General features: G+C 36.0%; 1 protein-coding gene across 1 annotated transcript in view; it reads right to left on the bottom strand.

Moving 5' to 3' along the window:
• Positions 1-23,500, bottom strand: part of LOC150102085 (uncharacterized protein CG3556-like) — a 49,441-nt gene that overhangs the window by 8,869 nt on the left and 17,072 nt on the right. Inside the window, exons 4-6 of the mRNA XM_090400869.1 lie at positions 21,682-21,889; positions 12,758-13,014; positions 7,217-7,389 (exon numbers count right to left, since the gene is read on the bottom strand). Of these exons, the coding sequence (XP_090256995.1) occupies positions 7,217-7,389; positions 12,758-13,014; positions 21,682-21,889 (638 nt within the window). The remainder of the gene's footprint in view (positions 1-7,216; positions 7,390-12,757; positions 13,015-21,681; positions 21,890-23,500) is intronic.

The raw sequence follows: 23,500 nt of genomic DNA, 5'->3' as shown, positions 1-23,500 counted from the left end.
TTTTAGGTAATTACATGTTTTGAATTTTTCTCTGTCAATATATTTGTAAATAGTATTTCAGCAAAATAAAATATGCATCTGTAAACTTAAATGAAGAAAAATGTTGTTGTTGTTGTTGTGTTTTACACAGTAAAATTTTTAATCAGATATTCAGTTTAGAAACAGAATCCATAACTTTATACCTTAATGTAATTCTGTTTAATTATTGTAAACAAAATCACTACTGTGAAATTAATGCCAGAAACAGGGACAAAAGTGGGGAAAACCATTATCCTGTAACTATTTCTTTTAGAAATTTGTCTAAAGCTACCTATTGACATATTTTTAGTTATATGTAAACATTTCGTTCACATACTAGAAAACACAAACTGTTAAAATTTGGTGATTTTAAAGAGGACAGCAGATAATTTAATCCAAAAATATGACTTAAGGTCTTAAAAACGTTTGGTATAGAAAAAAGGTTGGTACTCTGCAGATAACACAAATACAAATTTTGGCCTCCCCAGACAAATTAAGATAAAAACACATCAACAGATTTCCACCAGCATGCAAAAACATGTCCGTGAGTTATCTGTGCAAAAGTTTCACTTTTGAAGGAACGGCCAGGTAAAGGTAGGGTAGGTAAACAGTACTATAAGGAAAAACAATGCACTTGAGTGACTTTGGACTTAAGGCAATCATACATCCACTGCAATTATTGTATTGTATTGTGTTGTGGTGTTTTGTGTCCAGTTTCTTTGAAAGTTTCTTTTCAAAGTTTCTTTGTGTAAAATTCTAATTGTTTGGAATTTGTAACAGAAAGTTAACATAAAATATAAGATCACAGCTAATAATCACTGAAATAATAATAAATAACTATTTATTTGTGGTGCCAAATGAAGTAATGTAAGAAGAATGAAAGAAACAGAAAATGAAAAATCTACAGTGGGTGAAAAATACGAAGCTTCAGTTCTCATTGTTATTGTTAATGTCCAATTTCTTTTGAATAAGAGTTCAACTTTATTTCCTAAAGAAAATTAATTTCTGGTTGAATTATTGTAGGATATGCATTGACAAAATCATCTTGTAATTGGAAAGAATTACCTGAAAGAGTTAAGAAACGGAATTCTTGGTTAATAAAATATAACCATCAGCTGAAGTGGGAAATTGGTTCACTATCTCTGGACAAACTGCAATAATGGATAATAGAATCAACATGCAAATATCAAATATTGCTTGCGAAAGGAAGAGAAAAATCAAAAACATTAATGGTTTTAATAGGCATACCTGTTGTTGACATAAATGATCTGGGGTGCCATAAACGTGAAAAAATCCAGTATACTTTTAAATGCTTTTGGAAACATAACGAAATATTTGTGTTTATAAATATGCTTAAAATATAGGTTTTGGTTTATACAAAATAAATGGAACCCTTAATTTTACTACATTAACAAATTCCCATGTTCACAAATGAATAAACTTTCAGATGTCTGTCACATTGTCAAAAACTACTTGATATCAATTTCACAAGCATGGGAAATCATCCCTTTGATCAACAGCGGAAATTTAACAATAAGAAGATTAAGGAACTAAAAATAGTGTATTTTTCACTTTATTTATTATCTGTATGTTAGATGCAGTAAATACAATTTTTAAATAATATTTCACTCAAATGAAATGTGTAAATTTAAATGATCAAATTGGTGTTGTTGGTGTGTTATGCAAATTTAAGTAAGACCACACATATATATATATATATATATATAAATATGGATTCATGAGTATTGACTCAGTTACTGTGATACATTTTTAAAAAATATTTAGTGACCAACAAACCGAGAATAAGTTAGAAAACTTTAATGATACAACTAGTTTTGGCTTATTATGGCCTTCATGAGGTATCTTTGTAGGGAGAAGAAACAATAATAAAAGACTGAAGATATCAAGAAAAGTGAGAAGCACAGGTTAATTGTATTAGATAATTAAAAATTAAAAAACGTATTAAAATTCCAGTTGTTCTATTTACATGCCATTTTATATTGTATGCATCATAGTAGACTCTCTAGAATCCTAGTATTGAACAACAGCAATATGTCTCTAAGGGTTGTTATAGCTCAAATTACTGTTCAAATGCTGAGGATTAAGGATGACCTCCCTGGATTCCACTATCTTTCTTCCAAATTCCTCCTTGCAACGGAAAATATTTTCAGATCTATCCCCGGAACCTGAGTGAGATTGAAAATTATCATGAGAATTGTTAGAGAAGTGGAATATGTCTGGATAAGGCACTAGCATTTGATCTTTTATAGGAGATGTCTCTTTTATGCTCCTCCATGCGAAGTTCGATAGATTTATTAGTTTGACCGTAATAAGGAACATTACAGTCATACCATAATTTATATATGCCAGTATATAACATCTGTATCCCATACATCAGTTTGGTCTCCTACAAATTGGCAAAAGTCCTTCAAAAGTACAATATCAGGACGTTATTTACCATTCTTCCAAAAATCAGATCTCTTATAAACCATCCTAAACCTAAGCATCATAATCTAAAATATCCTGGCATATATAAACTATGGTGTGACTGTAATGTTCATTAATATGGTCAAACTAATAAAAAAGGTGTGTTTGAAGGGACCAGGAGTGATAGCCTATAATTAATTATTCAGAATATGTCTAAATGCTGCTGCGAGCTCTTTACTCCATACTAAAATTCGCATAGCTAATAACAGGAATGAAATACCCCAAATCTTCATAGGAAAATTCATACTACCAACCATAGACAACCATAGACAAAACTTGATGACAATGACGGTTGTGTGTCACCCTCGGAAATTTCAAGATATCTTATCTCTAACATCACTTACAAACCCATATGCAAACAGAAGCACACTATGTGATGTCACTGAGACATATGATCCCCTCAGAAATTTCCAAACTCATAATGTCATGATTACTTATCTCTAAACATCACCCACAATGCCACATGCAAACCATTTATTTATCTACCTCTCATAAAACAACACATATCCATGACACTGATGTTGCTTCCCACCATACACCCTACCCCTATTTGGTTTAAACTACCCCACCAATCACAACACGTCCTTATCTCTAAACACACCCACAATCCCATATGCAAACCATTTACTTATCTACATCTCATAACAGTACAAATCCAGGACAAGAACGTCACTTCCTCCATACACCCTACCCCTATTTTGTTCATAGTGTCCCACCAAGCATGGCACGAATCTTTATACACTAATATATCTTTCTTTTCCATTCAAAACAATAATGTTACTTATTTACAACTTAAAAATTACGTCACTTATCTTCATCTGAAAACAACACACAACTAGGACACGGTCGTCGATTCCACCATACACCCTACCCTATTTTTTTCAGTGTTCCACCAATCACAACACGAATCCTTATCTCTAACCATCAGCCACAATTCCATATGCGAACAAAACAAACGTAACGTCACTGACACATATGGTCCCTTTAAAAATACCAAACATTCGAAACTCATGACATCACGCACACAATGACGTCATCATCTGAACAGCAAATCATGTCACGATTCCTTATCTTATCTTGATCTTGATCTTGTCACTAGTGGCCGGTATACTACTGAGGAGGTTCTTTTGTCCATAGTTGCCTTCTCAGATGACGGTGATTATCGTTCCTGAGAGTCTGTTTTAAGACCACAGTTATGCCTCTTAGATGAGCAAAGTGGGTTATTTTTCCACTGATTAAACAGCCGGAATCACGTTTGAGAAAATAGTCAGCTCTGCTGTTTTCAAAATCATTGCACCAGCCAGATGGGTACATAATAAGCCCTTTATCGAACTCTGAAAGAGTCTTTATTTTTATTATTGTGATCAACACTGTTGACGATTTCTGACCAGCAGCATTCTTAAATAGCTTCGCAGAGCAAGTACTGAAACACGTGATCAAGTAATTTGCATATATACGTAAGTGACGTTCACGGTCGTCTACATAAAGATTTCTCATTCAGTGGCAGGTATGCTTAGAATGTGTAGCATGGCCGTGGAAGTAAAGAAAATCCGCATACCACTGGTGACTCATTCTCCACCTACATTGTGGCGCGCAACATATGACTATCAGCAAATCCAGATCTTACAGAAGCAAAATTTCAAAAATTTCACCTTTTCTCCAAATCACCATTGTTCTTTCTTGTCCCTTATCATGCAATGGCCACCTGATGGAACTTCTCACAGGTTCTTCCTCTCTCTCTCTCTCTCTCTCTCTCTCTCTCTCTCTCACACACACACACACACACACACACACACACACACATGCATTCTTTGATGCATTCTTTCCGCACTTTAATATACAGTGCAACTCTTGGCATCATTATTCTTTTTCAGCTCCTGCATAGATGTCCAAGGAAAATAACCAAATACGGCTCATCAAGAACAACAAAAAGACACTTGAAGATTGTTCAATAAACTGGATACCAAAGACCTCTTCAAGTCTTGATATTGTTTCGCCAGTTATACTCAAATCTTGTGCTCCAGGGCTAACCACCTGTTTTCTCAACAGGCTTCTCTTCTTGAACTTATCCCAATTAATAAACGGAAGCATGAACGCAAATTATTCCGATAAAAAGCCGGTAGTTAAGCTAAAGAGTGATCGTGACACATGAATTTCTTTGAAAATAGTGAAGAAGCTATCAGAAGTTAACTTCATGTTAATTCCAGGTATAGTAAAGGTGGATTGTGCAGGCTGTATTGAAATATAGAATTCGAATTATTTTAATTATTACTTGTTTTATTAGATTAAATTAATTTTTGCTTATTTTGCAATTACAATCGTGTACTTAGATATGGCTTTAATACAAAACTGGTAAAAATGTGCTCATCTCTTCCGTTTTCAATTTTTCAAACTTTAAATGAAAAATGACCTTTTTTCAAATCTTCTCAATAACATTTATTTATAAACATTTATTTATACTCATTTATAAAGAGTCCTTCCCTTCGAATTTTAATGAAAAAAATTCAAAAATGATAACAAAGAATTAATACTTAAAAGAATGTTATATTTTCAATTACACCAGCTGTGCATTCACCGCTGTCAACGTGTTCGCATTCGAATCCTTGTTTGGATTCAATCCCTACTTTTGCTTTTATTTCTAACAAATTCATTGGTGTTAGATGTTTTCGCTCTTTAACTTCATTAACAATTCACAAATTCAAAAAATTTACATCGCATCACCAAAGGTTTTATTAAAATTGTTCAAAAGTTTCGAAATCCCCAAACACGCACGTGTTTTTTTGCGTCTCCTTTTTTTTATTTTGATGCTTACTTGACCAAATGTTTTGCTCTTTTTCAAAAGATGATACGAAACATAATTTAATTTTATTCTTTTCCTCTGTCTAACTGGACCAGCTAATATATATATATATATATATATATATACCATCTACCAATAATGTCCAGCCACCCTGTTATTTGAAGTTATGGAACATTCCAGATTTATTCATAACATAAAAAACCGTGTACAGATAGTGAGAAGCATTATTTCATCGTAGTAGTTGAATACAGGTGATATGGCTTGAAATCAGTGACTTCGGCAGAGGTGTCATAGTGGGCTGTCACATTGGTGGCATGTTTATACGTGCTATTGCCGCTCATCTGGAGCAGCCAAAATGAAAGGTTGGCGCTGTGCTCAACAAATTGAGACGTTCGAGCATCTAGTGCGAGAAAACACCCAAGATTTCCGCTGAAAATGACTGACAGGGACATGAGGGTGTTAAAACGGGTGGCACGCAAAAAACGGCTACAATCGGTTCAGACCATCCGTGACGAGTTCTAGACCAACAGCATTATGGTGAGCAATGAAGTTAAAAGGAAAGAACTCCATTTACTAGGTTTCCACGGAAGAACTGCGGCACACAAGCCGAACATCACAACAACGAACGAGGCGGCTCGTCTGGCCTGATGCAAAGCGAGTGTGAAGTGGACAATTGACCAGTGGAAAATAGTACTCTGGAGCGATGAATCACGGTTCCCCTGTTTCCAGTCTGATGGCAGAGTATAGGTGTGGATTAGCCCGGTGAACGCATGTCACCACAGTAAAGTTTGGTGGTGGAAGAGTAACGGTGTGGAGTGCATTCAGCTAGTTTGGAGTGGAAACCGCTGGCCGTTGTACGTAGTTCCATGAAGGCAGCTGAGTACCTTCATATTCTGGATAATCAGATGCTGCCTACACTGTGGAATTTTTATGGGGCGCACCCTTGTTGCTATCAAGACAACAATGCTCCATGCTACAAAGCTGCAGCTGTTATGGAATGGTATGAAGAGATGCGTGTTAAACGATTGCCCTGGACTACGCAAAGTCCTGACCTCAACTCCATCGAACACCTGTGAGGCGATTTGGAGCGGCGGTTGAGGTCCAGAGCCGTACTTCCTCCATCTGTCGCTGAACTCAGTGCCTTTGATGGAGGAATGTGGACAAATTCCACTTGATGTCTGCCGCACATTGATGGAAAGCCTTCCTCAAAGGGTGAAAGAGGTGATCAGTCAAAGGTGGACATACCCAATATGAGGTTTCACTTGCTGGTATCAATTGTAAATTTCTAAGTTTCCAGTTCATCAAGATTAAAATTAGAAAACCCGAAATTATTTAATTAATACGACAGATTGGTTTGCCGATATCAAGATTAACTCTCGTCGAATAAACCTTCTTCTTGTCAATTATCTTGCGCAATCAACTGCACTGTTATGCAGCATTAATTAACACGTGCAGATTTCTGATGTTAATATGCACATGCGATATGGATCGAAGACATTTCTCTTCTAATGAAGTATTTTTCTGTGATTTTTTGAAGAAGAATTCGATTTTGTGCATGAAAATTATGTGGAATCGCCATCATGTTTCATCCAACAAATTCATTTTTTTAATCACGTGAGAGGCTCTTTTATGAGTCCTTTTCTGAAGGAAAAGGAAAAGGGGATATCTTCTAGTAGTTCTTTTGGAATTGTGATCGGTCTCTTTGTACTCCCTTACTTTGTAATGTAACGGAAATGTTCTTAAAATCTTCTTTTACAACAAATTTACTTTGGAGGAATAAATACTAAATTTTATCGACTGGCTACAGTCAGGCTCAAATAAATATTAACACTCAAGTTACAAAATACGTGTAGAATAGAAGAAAGGAATGGAAGACTTTCTGAACTTTTAACAATCCGGTCGTGTACTTACCTGCACTGCCAGAGCCGTGGTGTACACGTTGCCGAAGCTCCCATCAGAGAGCTGCAGATTCTTAATGTAAGGGAGGGCATTGCGGATCACTTCTCGAAAACTTTGGTTGCCTGAGATATTCGCTTCTCTATCGGCAATGCAAGCCAAAGACATTAATGCCATGATTTTCAAGTCTAAAAGAAGAAAGAAAGAAAAACAGTTTAGGAAAGAATCATATCAAAAAAGCACTTTATTTGCTTTGAATTTCAAATTTTTCTTTCTTTGTTTATTTATTTATTTTTTCATCAAGAATATTCTGCATAGTTACAGGAACCTTCAAGGAAGATTCCTCCGAGACATCAATTCAAACCACGACTAAAACAAATAAACAAACAAAAATATCAAAGGTGCAAAGAACGAAAGTGAAGAAAGCAGAGATGCACAGAGAGAGACGTAGTGTATATGAAGTAAGTGAATAGCAGAGAATCTTTATATTGCACGAACTCATATTCGATCTTTCAAAATAATGCAAAACATAAAACGCGACTCAAAATAAGCAGCAAAACAAACTTGAACTGAGCCACGCTGTAACTGGGAAGTACACTGCAGCACTTGAACAGCGAACATCGCTGTTCGTTTTTCAAGTCTTATGTGGTGCTTGTGTGACTAGAATTTCATGACTATAATGACCAAATCATGTTGTTGAACATGCTTTCATCATTAGTTTGGTTACTAGCAGGGCAAGCTTCATATAAGCTGTGTTCTTTTCAATAACTAAAGATGATAACAACGCAAATATATCATACTCCATTCTGACTGCTTCTTTTTCTGGACTGCAACATCACCTCAACGTATGAGAATGAATTGACATCATTCCTCTTCACAGATGCAATGAAACAGTGTCGCGTGATGTCTGCATACAAAAATAAAGAAATCTCTGGATTGTCTGCATCGCAATTGCTCACAATTGCTCTAGTACAGTGGTGGGGAACCTTTTTATGTGCGTGTGCCAAAAGTTTACAAATCAAGTTGATGACGTGCCGAGCAGTTTTTAGTAGGGGAAAAATTAATAGAATATCTATTAATTAATTTATAATAATATATAATTTTTTATAAATAATTATTTACAATTTTATAAGTAATATTTTATTTTATTTATAATATTTATTTATATATAAATTTTAATATTATTCAGTGTAAAATTGATTATTGTATCATTAAGTTAATTTTAATGTTGGTGTAGTGAGAAAATTATTTAGCATTGTAACTCATGATTGTAACTTTGAAAGATCGATTGGGGAAGCTCAACTTGTCGGCGAAATGCTTATCGTATTTACTCGAATATAACTTGCCCACCCGTATAGCTCGCACCCCTCATTTTAGTTTACGAAAAAAAGACATCAAAAGGTTTTGCATATACCTCACACACGAAAAATGTTTAAACATGTTCATGGCGAGGTGATAGTAGTTCGCTCCCCACTCGGTTAAAAACACCTCCCAAAGCCATTAAACTGCAGATGCAAAAAAAAAAAACAAGTGTAGATTTATTGTATCCCTGAATAAGGTACAGAGGCTTTTGCAATCTGCGTATTTCTCAACAAATAGTGTGATTCATTAGTTAGCGCCGTTTTTATTCCAGCTGTCTCTAATTGCACTATTATTGTCCCCTCCCACAGAAATTATTCTGTACAGACAACTGTGTTTCAGCGCAACTATATGTTGCACTGAAACACAGTATCTAACTAGAAACTATTGTCCAATTTTTAAATTACATGAAATAAGTGATTGTTTGATTGATTGCATTTGAAATTCTCGATGTCATTATGACAGATCGCAAAGACTAACTTCTAATAAAATTCTAGCACGAATTGAAATATGCCATATAATTAGTGACCATACGTCCTTTATTTAAGAGGACAGTCCTTTATTTCACTGCTCTGTCCTTTGGATTTTTTTTGTTCTAAAATGGCCATTTTGTCCTTTATTTTGTGAATTGCAATAGCAAATTGAATATTAATGCCAACATATACAAAAATGCAATTCTTAAATTTTACCAAACCTGCATTGATAATTTAAATAACTGGGACAGCTGTTTCGTGTAAATGGAAATATTTCCATGGGTCCTACACTCTCTCTCCAATTTTCGAAAATAGAAGAAACTATTGGCGCCACCTATTGTATCTTTTTGATGTCGAAAGCGGCAACGTTCATTAGTGTTCTGTCAACTATTTATAACATTTGTTACATTACAAGCCGAGTTATAGCGGCAAGAGTGACAGTGTGTTTTGACGAACGGTCGGAAAATGAGTTTCAAACAGAGAGCTACGATTGACTTTTGTGTTAAATTTGGTAAACGTTTTACCAAAACGCATTAAATGCTTCAAAAAGCATACGGTGATGAATGCTTATCCCGTACTCAAGTTTACGAGTGGTTTAAGCGATTTCAAAGTGGTCGTGAGACATTTGAGGACGACGAAAATGTCTCACGTCCAAAAACTGGACTGAGCAAAGTTAGCATCCAAAACGTGCTTAATTTCATCAAAGAAAACCCGAAATCATCCTTTAGATTGAATGAAGATGAATTGTGGATTCCAAAATCAACTGTGCACAACATTTTGACCGAGAATTCGGGCCTTCGTAAATTGAATTCGCGATTTGTTCACCACAAGGTGACCGACTACAAAAAAATGTATCAAATTGTACACTACAAGGACCTCATTAAAACCGCTCGTAAGGACTCAAACATCCTCGAAAGGATCGTTGCTGGTGACGAAACGTGGTGTTTTGAGTATGAGCCCGAAACAAAGCGCCAGAGTGCTGAGTGGAGACCACCAGAAGAGGGGCATCCAAAAAACGTCGCTTGAAGAAGTCAAAAGTAAGGGCAATGCTAATTTGTTTCTAAGATTCCAAGGGAATTATCCACAAAGAATTCGTTCCGCCTGGCCAAACGGTCAATGATGAATTTTACCTCGAAGTTTTGAAGCGATTGATAGCGAGAATTCGTCGCGTACGGCATCAATATCTTGACGACCGACCGTTCCTCAAAACACACTGTCACTCACTATAACTCCGCTTCCAATGAAACAAATGTATATAATCAGTTGACACAACACTAATGAAGGTTGTCGCTTTCGACAACAACAAGATACAACAGTAGGGTCGAATATTTTAAATAATTCGCAGATAAACATGTATCTTTTAAAACATTTTAAAAATCGTTAAATTTTGCTTATGTCTCCCTGGATCTAATGCTCACCACTGAACAAGTATTTTCATTACTGAAAAATATGTGGACCAGTGAAAAAAAAAAAAAAATTAAAAATTGAAACAATGAAAGCATGCATTTATATCAAATGGAACTTTGACATTAATTGAATACGGTTTTATGAATTTTTAAAACGCAAACCTGATTTATTAAAAAAAGTTCATTCTTGTGATAAGTATCAAAATTAAATTTTTTAAGTAATAATATTGTTTAAAATGCTATGTATATGCTTATAGTTTACAATAAACGTTAGAAAGCTTTTTAGTTTTAGTGAAACAAATAAACGCAACCTGTTTTAATTATTTATTTATTTATTATGAAACAATTTCTGATTTGTCCTTTATTTTCTCCAAAAAAATATGGTCTCTGTACAATAATGTGTGTGTGAGTTCACCTGCCAGCTCAACCCAAACAAGTAGGAATAAAATTCAACCAAGGGTTGAAACTTTGTGTGAGTTGAGGCCACTAATAATGAGAAATTCCGTTGGAATGATAAACAACACCCCGTCGTGAATGTGTTAAAACTGGGAAATGTATAATAAATGTTGTTATGATAGTTTCAGATATTATGGAATTCGGTTGAAGAGAATTAGCATTTCAACTTAATACTTGTCGGTTGCCTATGTCTTTGGGTCGCGTGCTCTTTTGTTAATACCGCACCAATCATATGCACGTCTTCATAGCTGCTCTCTCGCGTAAACAAAATTTAACTTGTACGAAACGTGTAAAACACAATTCGTGTAAAACAAAATTTAACTTGTAATAATTTTTAAAAAAAATCGAATAATTTGTAAGCGTATAAAAGGATATCACCTGTATATCGTTGATGTGCCAGCAAAATTCTCGGACGTGGCACCTCTGGCACGCGTGCCATAGGTTCGCCATCTATGCTCTAGTACACAGTAAATCCTGAACAATTGCTAAGGCAAGTCCGATTCTGCAAACGCTGTGACTCAGTCTTTTCTTATGCCGAATATTCTTTCATTATCTACCTTCATTGGACGCAATAGCTCTTCTTTCATTTGTATTTATGTTGTTTGTTTAGACGGTTGCTTAGTAGACGAGTTATTCGAATAAAATGGTGCGGAATCATTCCATACGAGATCACACGGCCCTATGTTAATAAGAGTCTGTTACTTTAATGCTGAAGGAGGTAAGGGAAATGACGACATTACCTCTTGGACAGAAAAGCTTGCATACAACTACAGAAGCATCAACTGGAATGCTGAACTAATCAGACACGCGACCAACGAATCGTCTGTGTATTCGCACCATCGATTAGTTGATTTTGAAGTCTCCTCAACCAGAGAGTATGCTGTTGGTGTCATTGATTATTGATAGGCTTAAAACGTTTGACTTACGCATGTCAAAAGTTTTAAGGAACTTTAGCACTGCAATTGCTTCCAACGGCAAAAAGGGAACGCGCTTCTACACCAGCCAATAAAAGACTGCCCTGAAGGTTCTTCGGAGTTGTTTATTTTATGGACTCGCTATTTCATGTTAATCCGTTTAAATACGTTTGTCTGGTTTGAAGGTCAGATATGAGCATTTTTTCAAAAATGACATATCTGATCCTTTTCTCAAAAGGATCAGAGCATCTGAAGTGAAATAGGCTTTGTTATTTACCCCAAGAGGAGGCGATCACTCGCAGGAAATACAACTCGCAGTTCTCCTGTTACTCGTATTGTTTTGTCACCTGATGATCAGACGATAAATGACTCAGCGGTTGTTCAATTTCACCAAATTAATTGAAGATGTCGGTCCCTGGTTATGGGCAGAGTAGGGGTTTTTCTCCAAATATGCTTCATTGACTCTCTTGAAAAAAATATAAATAATTACTCATGCATTTAATAGGAAACTTAGTTAGAAAGGAAAATAATCACGAGATAGTTCCGGAACGCCATATCTTCTGATTTTTTTCTTCAAAAGAAAGATCGATAAGAATAAGTAGGAACGAAGAAGAAGATGAAAGAAAGAAAGAAAGAAAAGTTGGTATGTTATCATTTGAAGAATATTTTGGGGTTTCGAGACTAAATAGTGAACACTGAGTTGATAGAACCATGCAAATTATAATCAACCAGTTGGATTGTCTTAAAAAGCGAGGAGTCATGATAAAAGAACTTTGTTACCTTCACTTAAGATCATAACCAAGCAACTATGTATCGAATCTCTGAAGCTATCTTTCACTTATATCTCAAAAGCCCCAGTTTATATTTTCTTCCAGTCATATCCGACAAGTGAAATTTCTCACGAGTATCATTACAACGTGCAAAAGGCATTGATGATCAAATACCCACCTGTTTGGGAAGGATGATTCTCGGAGTTCACCGCTTCCAGAAGAAGATCCGTTTGATTTGAAGATGGATTTCCACTGCCAATGCAAAGAGACAGAACTATCATAGGGGCGGTGAAGATGTTGATGTCACTCAAGGAAGAAGTCTGCAGTCTGTCCACCAAGTCGAAGCCATGGAAATCACGCGGATCTTGGCATGTAGCTAACAGGACCCGGATGTAGTAAGACAGCTGGACAGAGGTTAAGGGCTCGGTTCGTCTTCTGTAAAGGCACAACATATAACAACAAGCTTTTGAAAGACAAAATTATTTACAAAATTTCAAAAATATTTCTTTCGTCATTACAAGTGAAACAGACATCGAATGTTTCACACATCCGGAATGAACCTAAAACCGAAAAAAAATGCGTACAGTGGAAGAGAAGTGACAAAAGATATTGTTAATAAAAACATTCGACGAATGATGAGTTTTAATAATTGAACTTCATACTGAGGCCTCTCAAGCGAAGAAAACACGTCTGTTGCTTCGGAAGCTATCAGTAAAGTTGGTATCCCATCAACGATAACTTCAGATAATGCTTCAAAAAACGACGGTCATGAGCATGCGCAGAACGCTTTTCTTTCTATCCAGTAGTGGCCCGTATATAAGCACCACGACACTGCAGCACCCCAAAGGAAAAAATGAAAAAATTAAATTTTGTTTGTGTTTTTAAATAATAACAATGTTTACAACATTACATAAATGCAATACAACATGTTAAAGGTTACACCTTATGTTTCGGCATTGAATAGTTAATAAATGGAATTGTTCGAATAACGCTTTAGATTACGAAACAAATGCACTGCGATCTAACGCCGATATTCGTTTGACCTTGTCATTGCACGTTACATCATTAGATACACTGCCGTCTGGGCAGTGTAGCTTATTATTGCGCGCGTTATTTCTGTGAGATATGAAACGTGTATTATTGGTGCATGGTGAACTATGTTTTATAAATCTTATTTTATTTTGTTAAAATAACATATAATTATTTATTTATTATAGATACAAGGCTGAATCATGACGAGTGTCACTGTTGAAAATATGAAAAGAATAATATTTTTTCAATTATCGTTACACGAAACAAATGCACTGCGACCTAACTTCGATATTCGTTTGCACTTGTCATTGCTATTGATACGACACTTTTATTATTGGTGTTGTTTGTTCGTGGTGAGGATGAAATATTTTTAATTAAGCAATTTTTAATATGTAAATTAATTTATTAATAAATTCGTTAATCCTCACCTATGGTCATGAGAGTTGGGTAATGACCGAAAGAATGCGGACACGAATCCAAGCGGCTGAAATGAGGTTCCTTCGAGGGGTTTGGGGGGCTGACAAAACTCGACAGAGTCAGAAGCTCTGCAATTCGGGCAACCCTCAATACTCAATCGCTGCTTCTCCGTGTTCAGAGATCACAGTTACGCTGGTACGGGCACCTGGTCAGAATGCCACAATAGAGACTCCCTCAGCAGGCCCTCTTTGCCAAGCCAGAGGGTGGGAGGCTACGTGGAAGGCCAAGGATTCGCTGGATAGATTATATCCAAAACCTTGGGTGGACACGTTTGGGAATGCCACCAGAACATCTGAGCTTGGTGGCAGAGGATCATGATCATTGGAAGTTCCTCTTGCAGCTTTTCCCCCCACAACCCAATTAGGAAGAGTGGGCCTTAAAGATGTATGTATGTATTCGTTACTGATTAGGAAAAAAAAAATTTTTTTTTTGTATATGCAGCACCCCCACTTAAAATTGTCACCAGCTGCCACTATTTCTATCCCTAAGAAGTGGTAACATAGCATAATAATAACAGCAAGCGATATAAGATACTAATGTAATACACATACCTGCCACTGAATAAGAAATCTTTATGCGAATGTAGGTAAACATCACTTAAGCAGCGTCGTTTTTTGGTCACGTGCTTCACTACTTGTTTACGTAACTACTTAAGAATGCTGCTGGTTAGTAATCGACAACAATAGTGATCACAATGGGAAAACCAAAGGATCTTTCGATTTTGAAAACAGCAGAGCTGACTGGTTTCTCAAAAGGTGAAATATCCCAGGTGTTTAAGCAAAGGAAATATATAATACAAATTGCTCGTCTAAGAGGCGTAACTGAGATCGTCATCATGTGGGGAGAATTGCACGGACAAAGAGAACTTATGTGTGCTGCAGTGGTTCTGTTCCCGACCCATATCCCGGAGCTATGCTGAAGGAATTGAAGAGGATTGGTATTAGCCGCAACTAAAGAAGTTCGAACGTGATATTAAGTAAACGTTTTTAATTCATTGGCCAGTATGGGATAATATAATATAATACAGAGAGAGAGAGAGAGAGAGAGTCAGGAAAACTAACTTATAATTGTTAGGAATGGTGAGAATATGAGTAAGAGCGACAATGTTATGTAATTATGCTAATGACGGAAATGGCCATTATCACGAAGTGATTACGAGGAGACAACGACTGCGACTCAATGTTCGTCCTGTTCGGACCCATCAAACGTGTGCAAAGATTCCTAAATGTAATAAGACACTAGAGAAGAATACAGATCTTCAAGGTGTCCAATTGTGTCAAGCAGACTGCAGAGAAGAATATACAAACCAACATGAAGGTAGATTATTATGTCTGTACAAGAATGCTACGAATATCACAAAAACAGAGGAGGAGCAGAGTTTGTTGCCTTCGTTAATATATTGGAACCTCTTGTTGTAGGCATTAGTGACACTTCGCTGTCAGGAGCAGAAATACTAACTGGTGTCGAGTGCAAATAGCACAATATTTTAGAAGGATAGAGAGGATAGGAGAGGAGGGGAGGGTGCTGTATATGATATCGGATGACTTGAATCCAGTTAGAGTTGAGACCTTTGATTGTACCACTGCTACTAAAAATATTTCATGTGACAGTGAGTTTGAAGCCATCTGGTGTGAGGTGAAATCTATCAAGATCAATTACATATTGGGGTTGCGAAAGAGACCTGGTAGATCGGTTGCTAGTGATGAAGAAATTCATCACGTAATAGACAAGATGAGCGCGAAAATATGAATTAATAATGGTAGACTTAATTATTGATTCAAATATTGATTGAGTAGCAGTAGAATCTCATGACAAGAATGAAAATTCATTTATTGAGTTGTTGCAGGACAACTTTCTCAAGCAGCATGTGACAGAAGGAACTTCGATGGCAAAGAGTGTTAGATTTCATTATAGTGTCAGACACGGCGTTTCATTTAAAGACGTAATTATTTTGCCTCCGTTTGGTGACAGTGATCATGCGGTACCCACTTGAGAAGTGACTAAGTTTATGAATGTTCCATTCAGAAAAGGTTGCATGCTGAACTAAAAGCTGGAAATTATGACCAACTGAGGAGTATACTTAGTTCAGTGGGATGAGATCGGTTTCTGGATGAAAAGAATATCGACAATGCATGGGAAGCATTTCAATTTTTACTTCAATGATGCAATATCAGAATGTGTCCCGACAGTTCGAAGAATAAATAAGGTGCGAGTCAAATGGATGTGTCATCTTATTAAGTAAGAGATTCATAAGAAACGGATGATGTGTAAGGAATACGATTTGCATATGGATGACGTCCGTTATGAAAATAATAAGCTGCTGGCTAGAATAGTCACAACTGTTGTACGGAAATTCTGAGTATGAAAAAAAACTGGATCTGCATGCTAAAGACAACCCACAAGAATTTTATTGATATGCTGCAAGTAAAAGAAAAAATGAATATGAAAGAATAACTCGTCTGAATGCAGAAGATAGTGTGAGGGTGACGGATTCAGAGGAGATTGTATTATAACTAACGGGTGCCAATTTTGCTAAAAGCTATCAAACTGGTGTAAACAACATTCAGCTCACTGCTACCTCTTCACTCGATAAAGAAACTCAGGTGTATGTAGAGTAGGCATTAGAGCTCTTGAACAAACTGAATAAGAAAATATGCAATAGGAACTCAAGGGATATCAGCACGATGCTAAAAGTGTGTTCAGCTGAACTGGATATTCGTCTTACCAGCATGTATAATTTGAGTTACAGAACAGGGATGATTGCGCAGGAATGGAAAGAACATGTAGTAATGCCGTTGCACAAGGGTAGTGAAAAGACCGATAATCCAATTATTGATTAATCCGTATCTCAGGAGTGGTGGTGAAATTTTTCGAAAAATTGATCAGGGCTTGCATTCAGAAATGGGTTCAAAGTGAATCCCTGCTTTGCAATGATCAACATGGATTTACTAAGCGAAGGTCATGTTTTTGCAACTTACATTTTATAACAATGTTACCATTTAACTAGAAAAGGGGAACGGATACACCCTGATAATTTTGGATTTTGCTAAGGCTTTTGACAGAGTATAGCATGGAAGACGTGCATAAATTGGAGAAAATTGGTTTCAATTATAAAATATTAGCGTGGATAAGAGGATGGCTGACTGACGGATATCAAAAAGTGGTATATGGGGGTTGCCTCTGCACGATTTAAGGTAACATGCAGATTCACATCACTTTTACATCCCTTTTTGATATCTGCGACAAATAGCTGTATGTCGTCGCCTGTCATATCCTACCCAATATCATTAATATATTGACTGAATAACAGTAAACCAAGGACTGGTCATTGTGATGTACAAACCTGTACATTAATGGTATCGGGAAGGATTTGATAGGCGTCATACAGCTATTTGTTGATGATGCAAAGATGGGTAGAGTATTCAGGAATGCTACTTATATGCAATTATTTGCAGAATGATTTGAATAGGCTAGAATTGTGGACGCGGGAAAATGGATGTCAGTTCAATATCAGTGAAGGAAACGTTAAATAGGCTAGAATTGTGTGATGTGAAGAAAACGTTGAATAGGCTAGAATTGTGTGATGTCAGTTCAATATCAGTGAAGGAAACGTTGAATAGGCTAGAATTGTGGACGCGGGAAAATGGATGTCAGTTCAATATCAGTGAAGGAAATGTTATGCACTTGTTGTGATTAGATATCCAATATCGTGTTATATTGGTGGGATTATACTACAAAAAACTGATCAGGCTAGGGATGTTCAAGCTCTAGTAAATAGGAAGTTGAAATTCCAGAGCCATGTAGCAAAGATTGCAAACAAAAAAAAGCAAAAGATAATTGCAATGCTCAAACGAGCTCTCACATGTAAAGATAAGGATGTCATTTTGCCTCTTTGCAAGGTCTTGATAAGACCTAACTTGGACTATTATGCGCAGTTCTTGTCTCATGGTTTTCGTTATGATTCTGATATATTGGAGAGAGTGCAAAGGAGAGTGTCAAAAATGATATCAGGATTGTACAATACTGATTATGAAGACAGATTGGAATTGGTAAACTGCAGACACTAGCAAACAGGAGAAAGAGAGGTGATATGATTGCGATTTACAGACTTCTGAAAGGATCATACAGGATTTCAGTTGATGGAATTTTTCAATTTATGGAGGATGTGGAAAGGACGAGAGGGCATCCTTGGAAGCGAAGCTGAGGATGGTGCGTGATTGGATTGCCATTGAATGTTGTGAGTGCAAGCAGTGTGAGAAAGATTTGTTAATGTCAAGAATACGTATGGTAGCTGGAATGTAGTATATGGCCTCCCTCGATGAGTCCCTGACTTGCTGGAGGTGTATCTTAATAATAATAATAATAATAATAATAATAATAATAATAATAATAATAATAATAATACTTTTTTATTATTATTATTTTTTATTATTTTTTTATTTTATTTTAATTATTTTTTTTTACATATTGAGTGACTTTATTTACAATAAAGTTTATACAGAATTTTGAATGTAGAATATACATAATAATAACAATAACAATAATATGTATTTATTTATTTATTTATTATTATTATTATTTATTTTTTTTTATGTCTCAGATAAATTGCATACATAGATGCTGTAATAATTATATATATATAATATTTATAACATGTTACAATTGTGATTAACAGATACTTGCAAGTTAATAATTTTCTTCCTCGAAGCTTAGCAGAGCTTATCTGAGGAAGATAATAGATGATAGATGGGGGTGGTTTCGTGGTTATGTTCCTGTAATGGTCACAAGCCAGGTATTGATTTTACTGTTTGTTGGTACGTGCTTGGAAGACTTCAATTGCTATTACAGTTTAACTTTTTTTTCTCTTTTTTTTTTGCAAATAGCGTTGGATTTAGACATGGTGTGTTTGTTTCTTTGTGTTCTTGTAGTGATGGTTTTTGAGAGGGGGTTTGTCATAGGTTTGTGTGTGTGTGTGTGTGTGCGTGTGGGGGGGGGGGAAGAGAGAGAAACAGGAATTGCTCTAATTTTCATTCTCACTATAATATTTATACAGCGCCTGTTTCATCTCTCTGTATGTTCCTAGGTTTCTGTTGTCGAACTGCAGTTTGTTTATCATGTCAGGTACGTAAAAGTTTCGGGTGGCTTTGCCGTAGTGATTGTTGTACTTATATGTTATGTAGTTTGTTAACTGTGGTCTTGTTATTTGACATGTTGTTCTGGTTACTCTATATGTTGGGCTGTAGTAATGTTTTAACATGACTGTGTAGTGGCATAAGTGTTTCACCTTAAATATTTTGTGTTTTGTCCATGCTTCCTGCATAAGAGTGGGTTGTTCCCAGAATATCAGTTTTACCATTTTATCTTGCAACCATTGTAACCTGTTAAGTCTGTAGTCTGTGCAGAATGCGTATGATGTGATTGCATATCTTAAAATGTTTTCACATAATGCTTTATAGATTAGTATTTTTATGTGGGTTGGGGCAATGTCTTTTAATCTGTATAGTTTGCTTGCTATTATCCTAAGCTTGGTATGTAGGTAGTTTGTGTGGCTATTCCAACTTTGATCAGCATCGAAGTGAAGTCCGAGATAGCGTGTTGTGTGATGGTTGTGATTTTAGGTTCTGCACTTTGTGTATAGGAGGATGAATGTTTGATCGTGAGATATTTAGTTTCTATGGGCAGGGTTTGGGGGTTTTTGAATATCATTAGCTTTGTTTTTCCAAGGTTTATATATATTCCGTTTTCGGTTAACCAGTTAGTGATTTGATTGATGTCGTGTTGCATATTTGTGTAAGTGATATTTGCATTGTTGTGAATACCTCTTTGCTGTATGCTGATCCTATACGTGTGGTGTGCTTTCTGTTTTTCGTGTATGCTTTAAACCATTGAAGTAGACGACCTCCAATTCCGATATGGGTTAGTTTCGTTAACAAGGTTTTGTGTGTTAGTGTGTCAAAGCTTTTGTTAGGTCAATAAATACCACTAATGTTATTCTGTTTTTATCCAATGCAGCGTTTATTAGATCTGTGAAATCTTCCAGGAGTGTTGCCGTTCCTTTATTTTTTTGAAAGCCATATTGTGTTTTGGGTATGATTTGAAATTTTTCAACGTATGTGAGAGTTTCTGATGCACGATGCGCTCCATGATTTAATAATAATAATAATAATAATAATAATAATAATAATAATAATAATAATAATAATAATAATAATAATCAGGAAACTAGAAATTTGTTTACTTTTCTTTGTTATGTTATCTGTTACCACTGGTGAATTATTCCATGAGAATTTTATGTAGGTTTTCCCAACATATCGTTGCATATAATAAAATAAAATAAAAAATAAAATTACATAATTAACAGATTTGTAAATGAACACGATCAAGTACAACTATGAAAACTTTAAAGCATTTCATGAGTATGCATGTAAGTTTGAACTTGCTCTCCAGCTGTCAGCACAGCGGCACTGTTAGCAGATGAATCTCGTTGTGTTTTATGGGTTTCTCAATTCAGAACTAAAATCATCATTTCGCGACGACTTCGCAGAAGCATTGTTTAATTTGAAAATCCCTTCTAGGATTTTCGCTCGTAGAATCTCTTATCTGGACTTTAGCCAAATGTGATGTCATTTGCCAAAATAAGTCCAATTACCTTTTTGACATCTGCAGAGTCGCAAGCAAGCTTACATCGCTTAAAAAAATTTAAGAGTAACTTGTTGAGTTAAGGTGTTACTTGTTGTTTTTCGTAAAAGAGCGAATCAACGGTATCGTTATATAATGTATGCGGGGGGGGGAAGAAATACCTCAAACAAATTCACGTATCGAAATATTTGGTTTCCTTCTAATTATATGTTTCATTATAGGACGTGGTAGGAGGAGTACAAGTGACTTGACTTGCTTACACAACATACCTCAAGGGAAAAATGAAGTCATCAAATAAAAAAAAAGAAATATTGATGTGACTGGAATCTCTGAGTGCTCAGAGTCCCAGTTTTGAGTATTTAATCAACACTTATTCATTTAGAAATATTGTAATTTATTAAGCAATTGATAAATGATTGTGAAGAAAAGTGCGTAAAAGGCATATCGAAGAGAAAGAAGAATAATAAATGTCCGATAGTTAAATGGGGAAACACTCTTTGACTGTGAAACTTCAAAAATTAGATTACGGCAACACAGACTTGAACGAGAGTGGCTGGAAAGCGATGTACTCTATTCTGCGTCTCAAATATTCTCCTTTTATCAATGCTGCCCTCGTCATTGAAGGGTTTCATTACTCAAAAAAAAAAAAAAATGAAACTCGCATTTTAGATAACGTTTGGAGACGTCTTTTAAGTAGTGAAATATTGAGTCAAATTTCTTACCTAAGATTGTATTTTTTCTAGAGAGGGAGAGATTAAGATTTTCAATCTTAATCTCTCTCTCTCTTTCTCTGTTTCTCTTACTTTTGAAGTTTCAAAAGAAACAGTGCTTTACCGCCCGATTTCAAAAAAAAGAAGAAAAAAGGAAGATCAAATCGTAATGGATATTTATTACCCTTGGTTTTAATAATTAGTCATATTAATTTCAACGCTATAAGAGTAACAAAAGAATTACTTTGCCAACGCTACTGCAACTTCGATTTCAGCAATCTTTCGCACCAATTCAAAGATGCTAGCCTTAAAGAGATGGTTTTTGCTTCCGAGATAGAGTGCAACGATGGCTCTTGGGGTCTCTTTCCCCCAGTTTACAACCCGTTGGTTGATCACCCACCTGGCGGCTCTGATACGACCTTTTTCTAACTGACTCATATTCAAGTAGTTTCCTATAGAAATAAATGCAAACTAAACAAAACACATGACAGCTTTGCCGTATTTCAAAGTAAAGTAAACTATGAAGTACAATATACTGGAATAAGCACAGGGATAGTTTTATTATAATTCTGAAAAACATGAATTGTACACATCCGAATAGCGCATCGCCCTGCTTTGGCTGGAAATATATTTATACACCTCTTGGCATACATCCCATAAATCAGTGATAGTATGAATTCGGGTATTTTGGACCATTCCTCCTTCAAAATAGCCACCAGTTGAATTGGATGAATCTATCTTTTTGCCGGATCGTTCTCAAGCTGAATTTCAGCAGCGTCTGAAGTATAACATGGTACACTCTCATGTTGAAAGAGATCTGGTGTATAAAATTGCCACAATCAATTCAAGAAGCACTCCCTTATCTAAAAGGGTTGCATATCCATTGGGGTTTATGTTTTCAGATGCCACAGCTAAAAGTTCCAGTCTGTCACCAGATGGAGGAGCCAGACAAATCACCCATCTGCGAAAACAAATCAAATTTCCCCTTTCCAAAGATGACAAAGGGTTCGACGAAACATCTGCCACATTCATACTCACCGATCCAAGTATAATTGGGTATAGTATAATTTGAAACCCAAAACCACGGACCACAACATTCTACAGAATTGTCTCGTCGGTAGTACAAATCAAACCAATATGATTTGCACCATTCATTGCTATAGTAGGTGTTCCGTTTTAATTTGTGTTTGTTCTGCTACCTACTGCAGTTTGCCTCAGTCGATCTTCGGTAATTTTACAAATACCACAAACTTCTAGAGTTGTCTGAGTGCCATTGCCACTTCAAAAATTGAACAGAAAAATTTCTGGAAGGGGCATGCATTTGTTGTAATATCAGTATAAGAAGTATTTGACATTCGCGCTATATGATGTAATAACCACAAGATTTCGGCTCTAATTACGTCAGTTGACTTTCTCCTTTGTCCCACCCCAAATGTCAGATTTCATTCATTTGCATTACGAAACAATATTTCACCTATAATCCAAAGTCTTTCTTTCATGCTGAGATATCCATATTTGTCTTGTAAGAAGAGGGACACGTGTTATTGATTTTAAAGATATCCGTAGGGATATGGCTCCAATGGCGAAGGGTAGATGGAAAAGAAGACGAAAAGAGGGTCAGTACATCTAAAGCAACAGTAAATGGATGCTTACCGGCAATTCCTCATATTCTTGCAATGTTTGAATAACGCGATGGAATGATTGTGACCCCTTCGGGTAGAGTACATGCAAATAGATGTAAAGCAGCCATAAAGGAGAAATCTCAACTTCTGTTAGAGATTGACGGAACTGAACATGTGAAAGCGGAGTTATCGCTTAATCGGATTGGCTTCCTCAGAATAGCATCAGCCATTCCAAGAGAGGTTTATAGTGTCCCATTCTGCTCACACATCATTATGTCAGTCCAAGAAGAAAATTCTGATCGTGTTCGTAGGTGTGAGAATTATCAAAGTAAGCAAAGGAAAAGAGATTGATATTGTGAGAGGAACACAAAACCGCCTTTCATAAGGTTTTCCTCCAAAAGATGGATGATAGCAAGTACCCACATTAACTTTAGTTATGAA

This window comes from Typopeltis vanoorti, chromosome 11 (assembly GCF_054136105.1).
Source record: "Typopeltis vanoorti isolate ZY-2024b chromosome 11, IOZ_Tvanoo_1.0, whole genome shotgun sequence".
NCBI lineage: Eukaryota > Metazoa > Arthropoda > Arachnida > Uropygi > Thelyphonidae > Typopeltis > Typopeltis vanoorti.
Note: the sequence above shows the minus strand (reverse complement) of the source record. Positions and strands in the feature narration are given on the sequence as shown.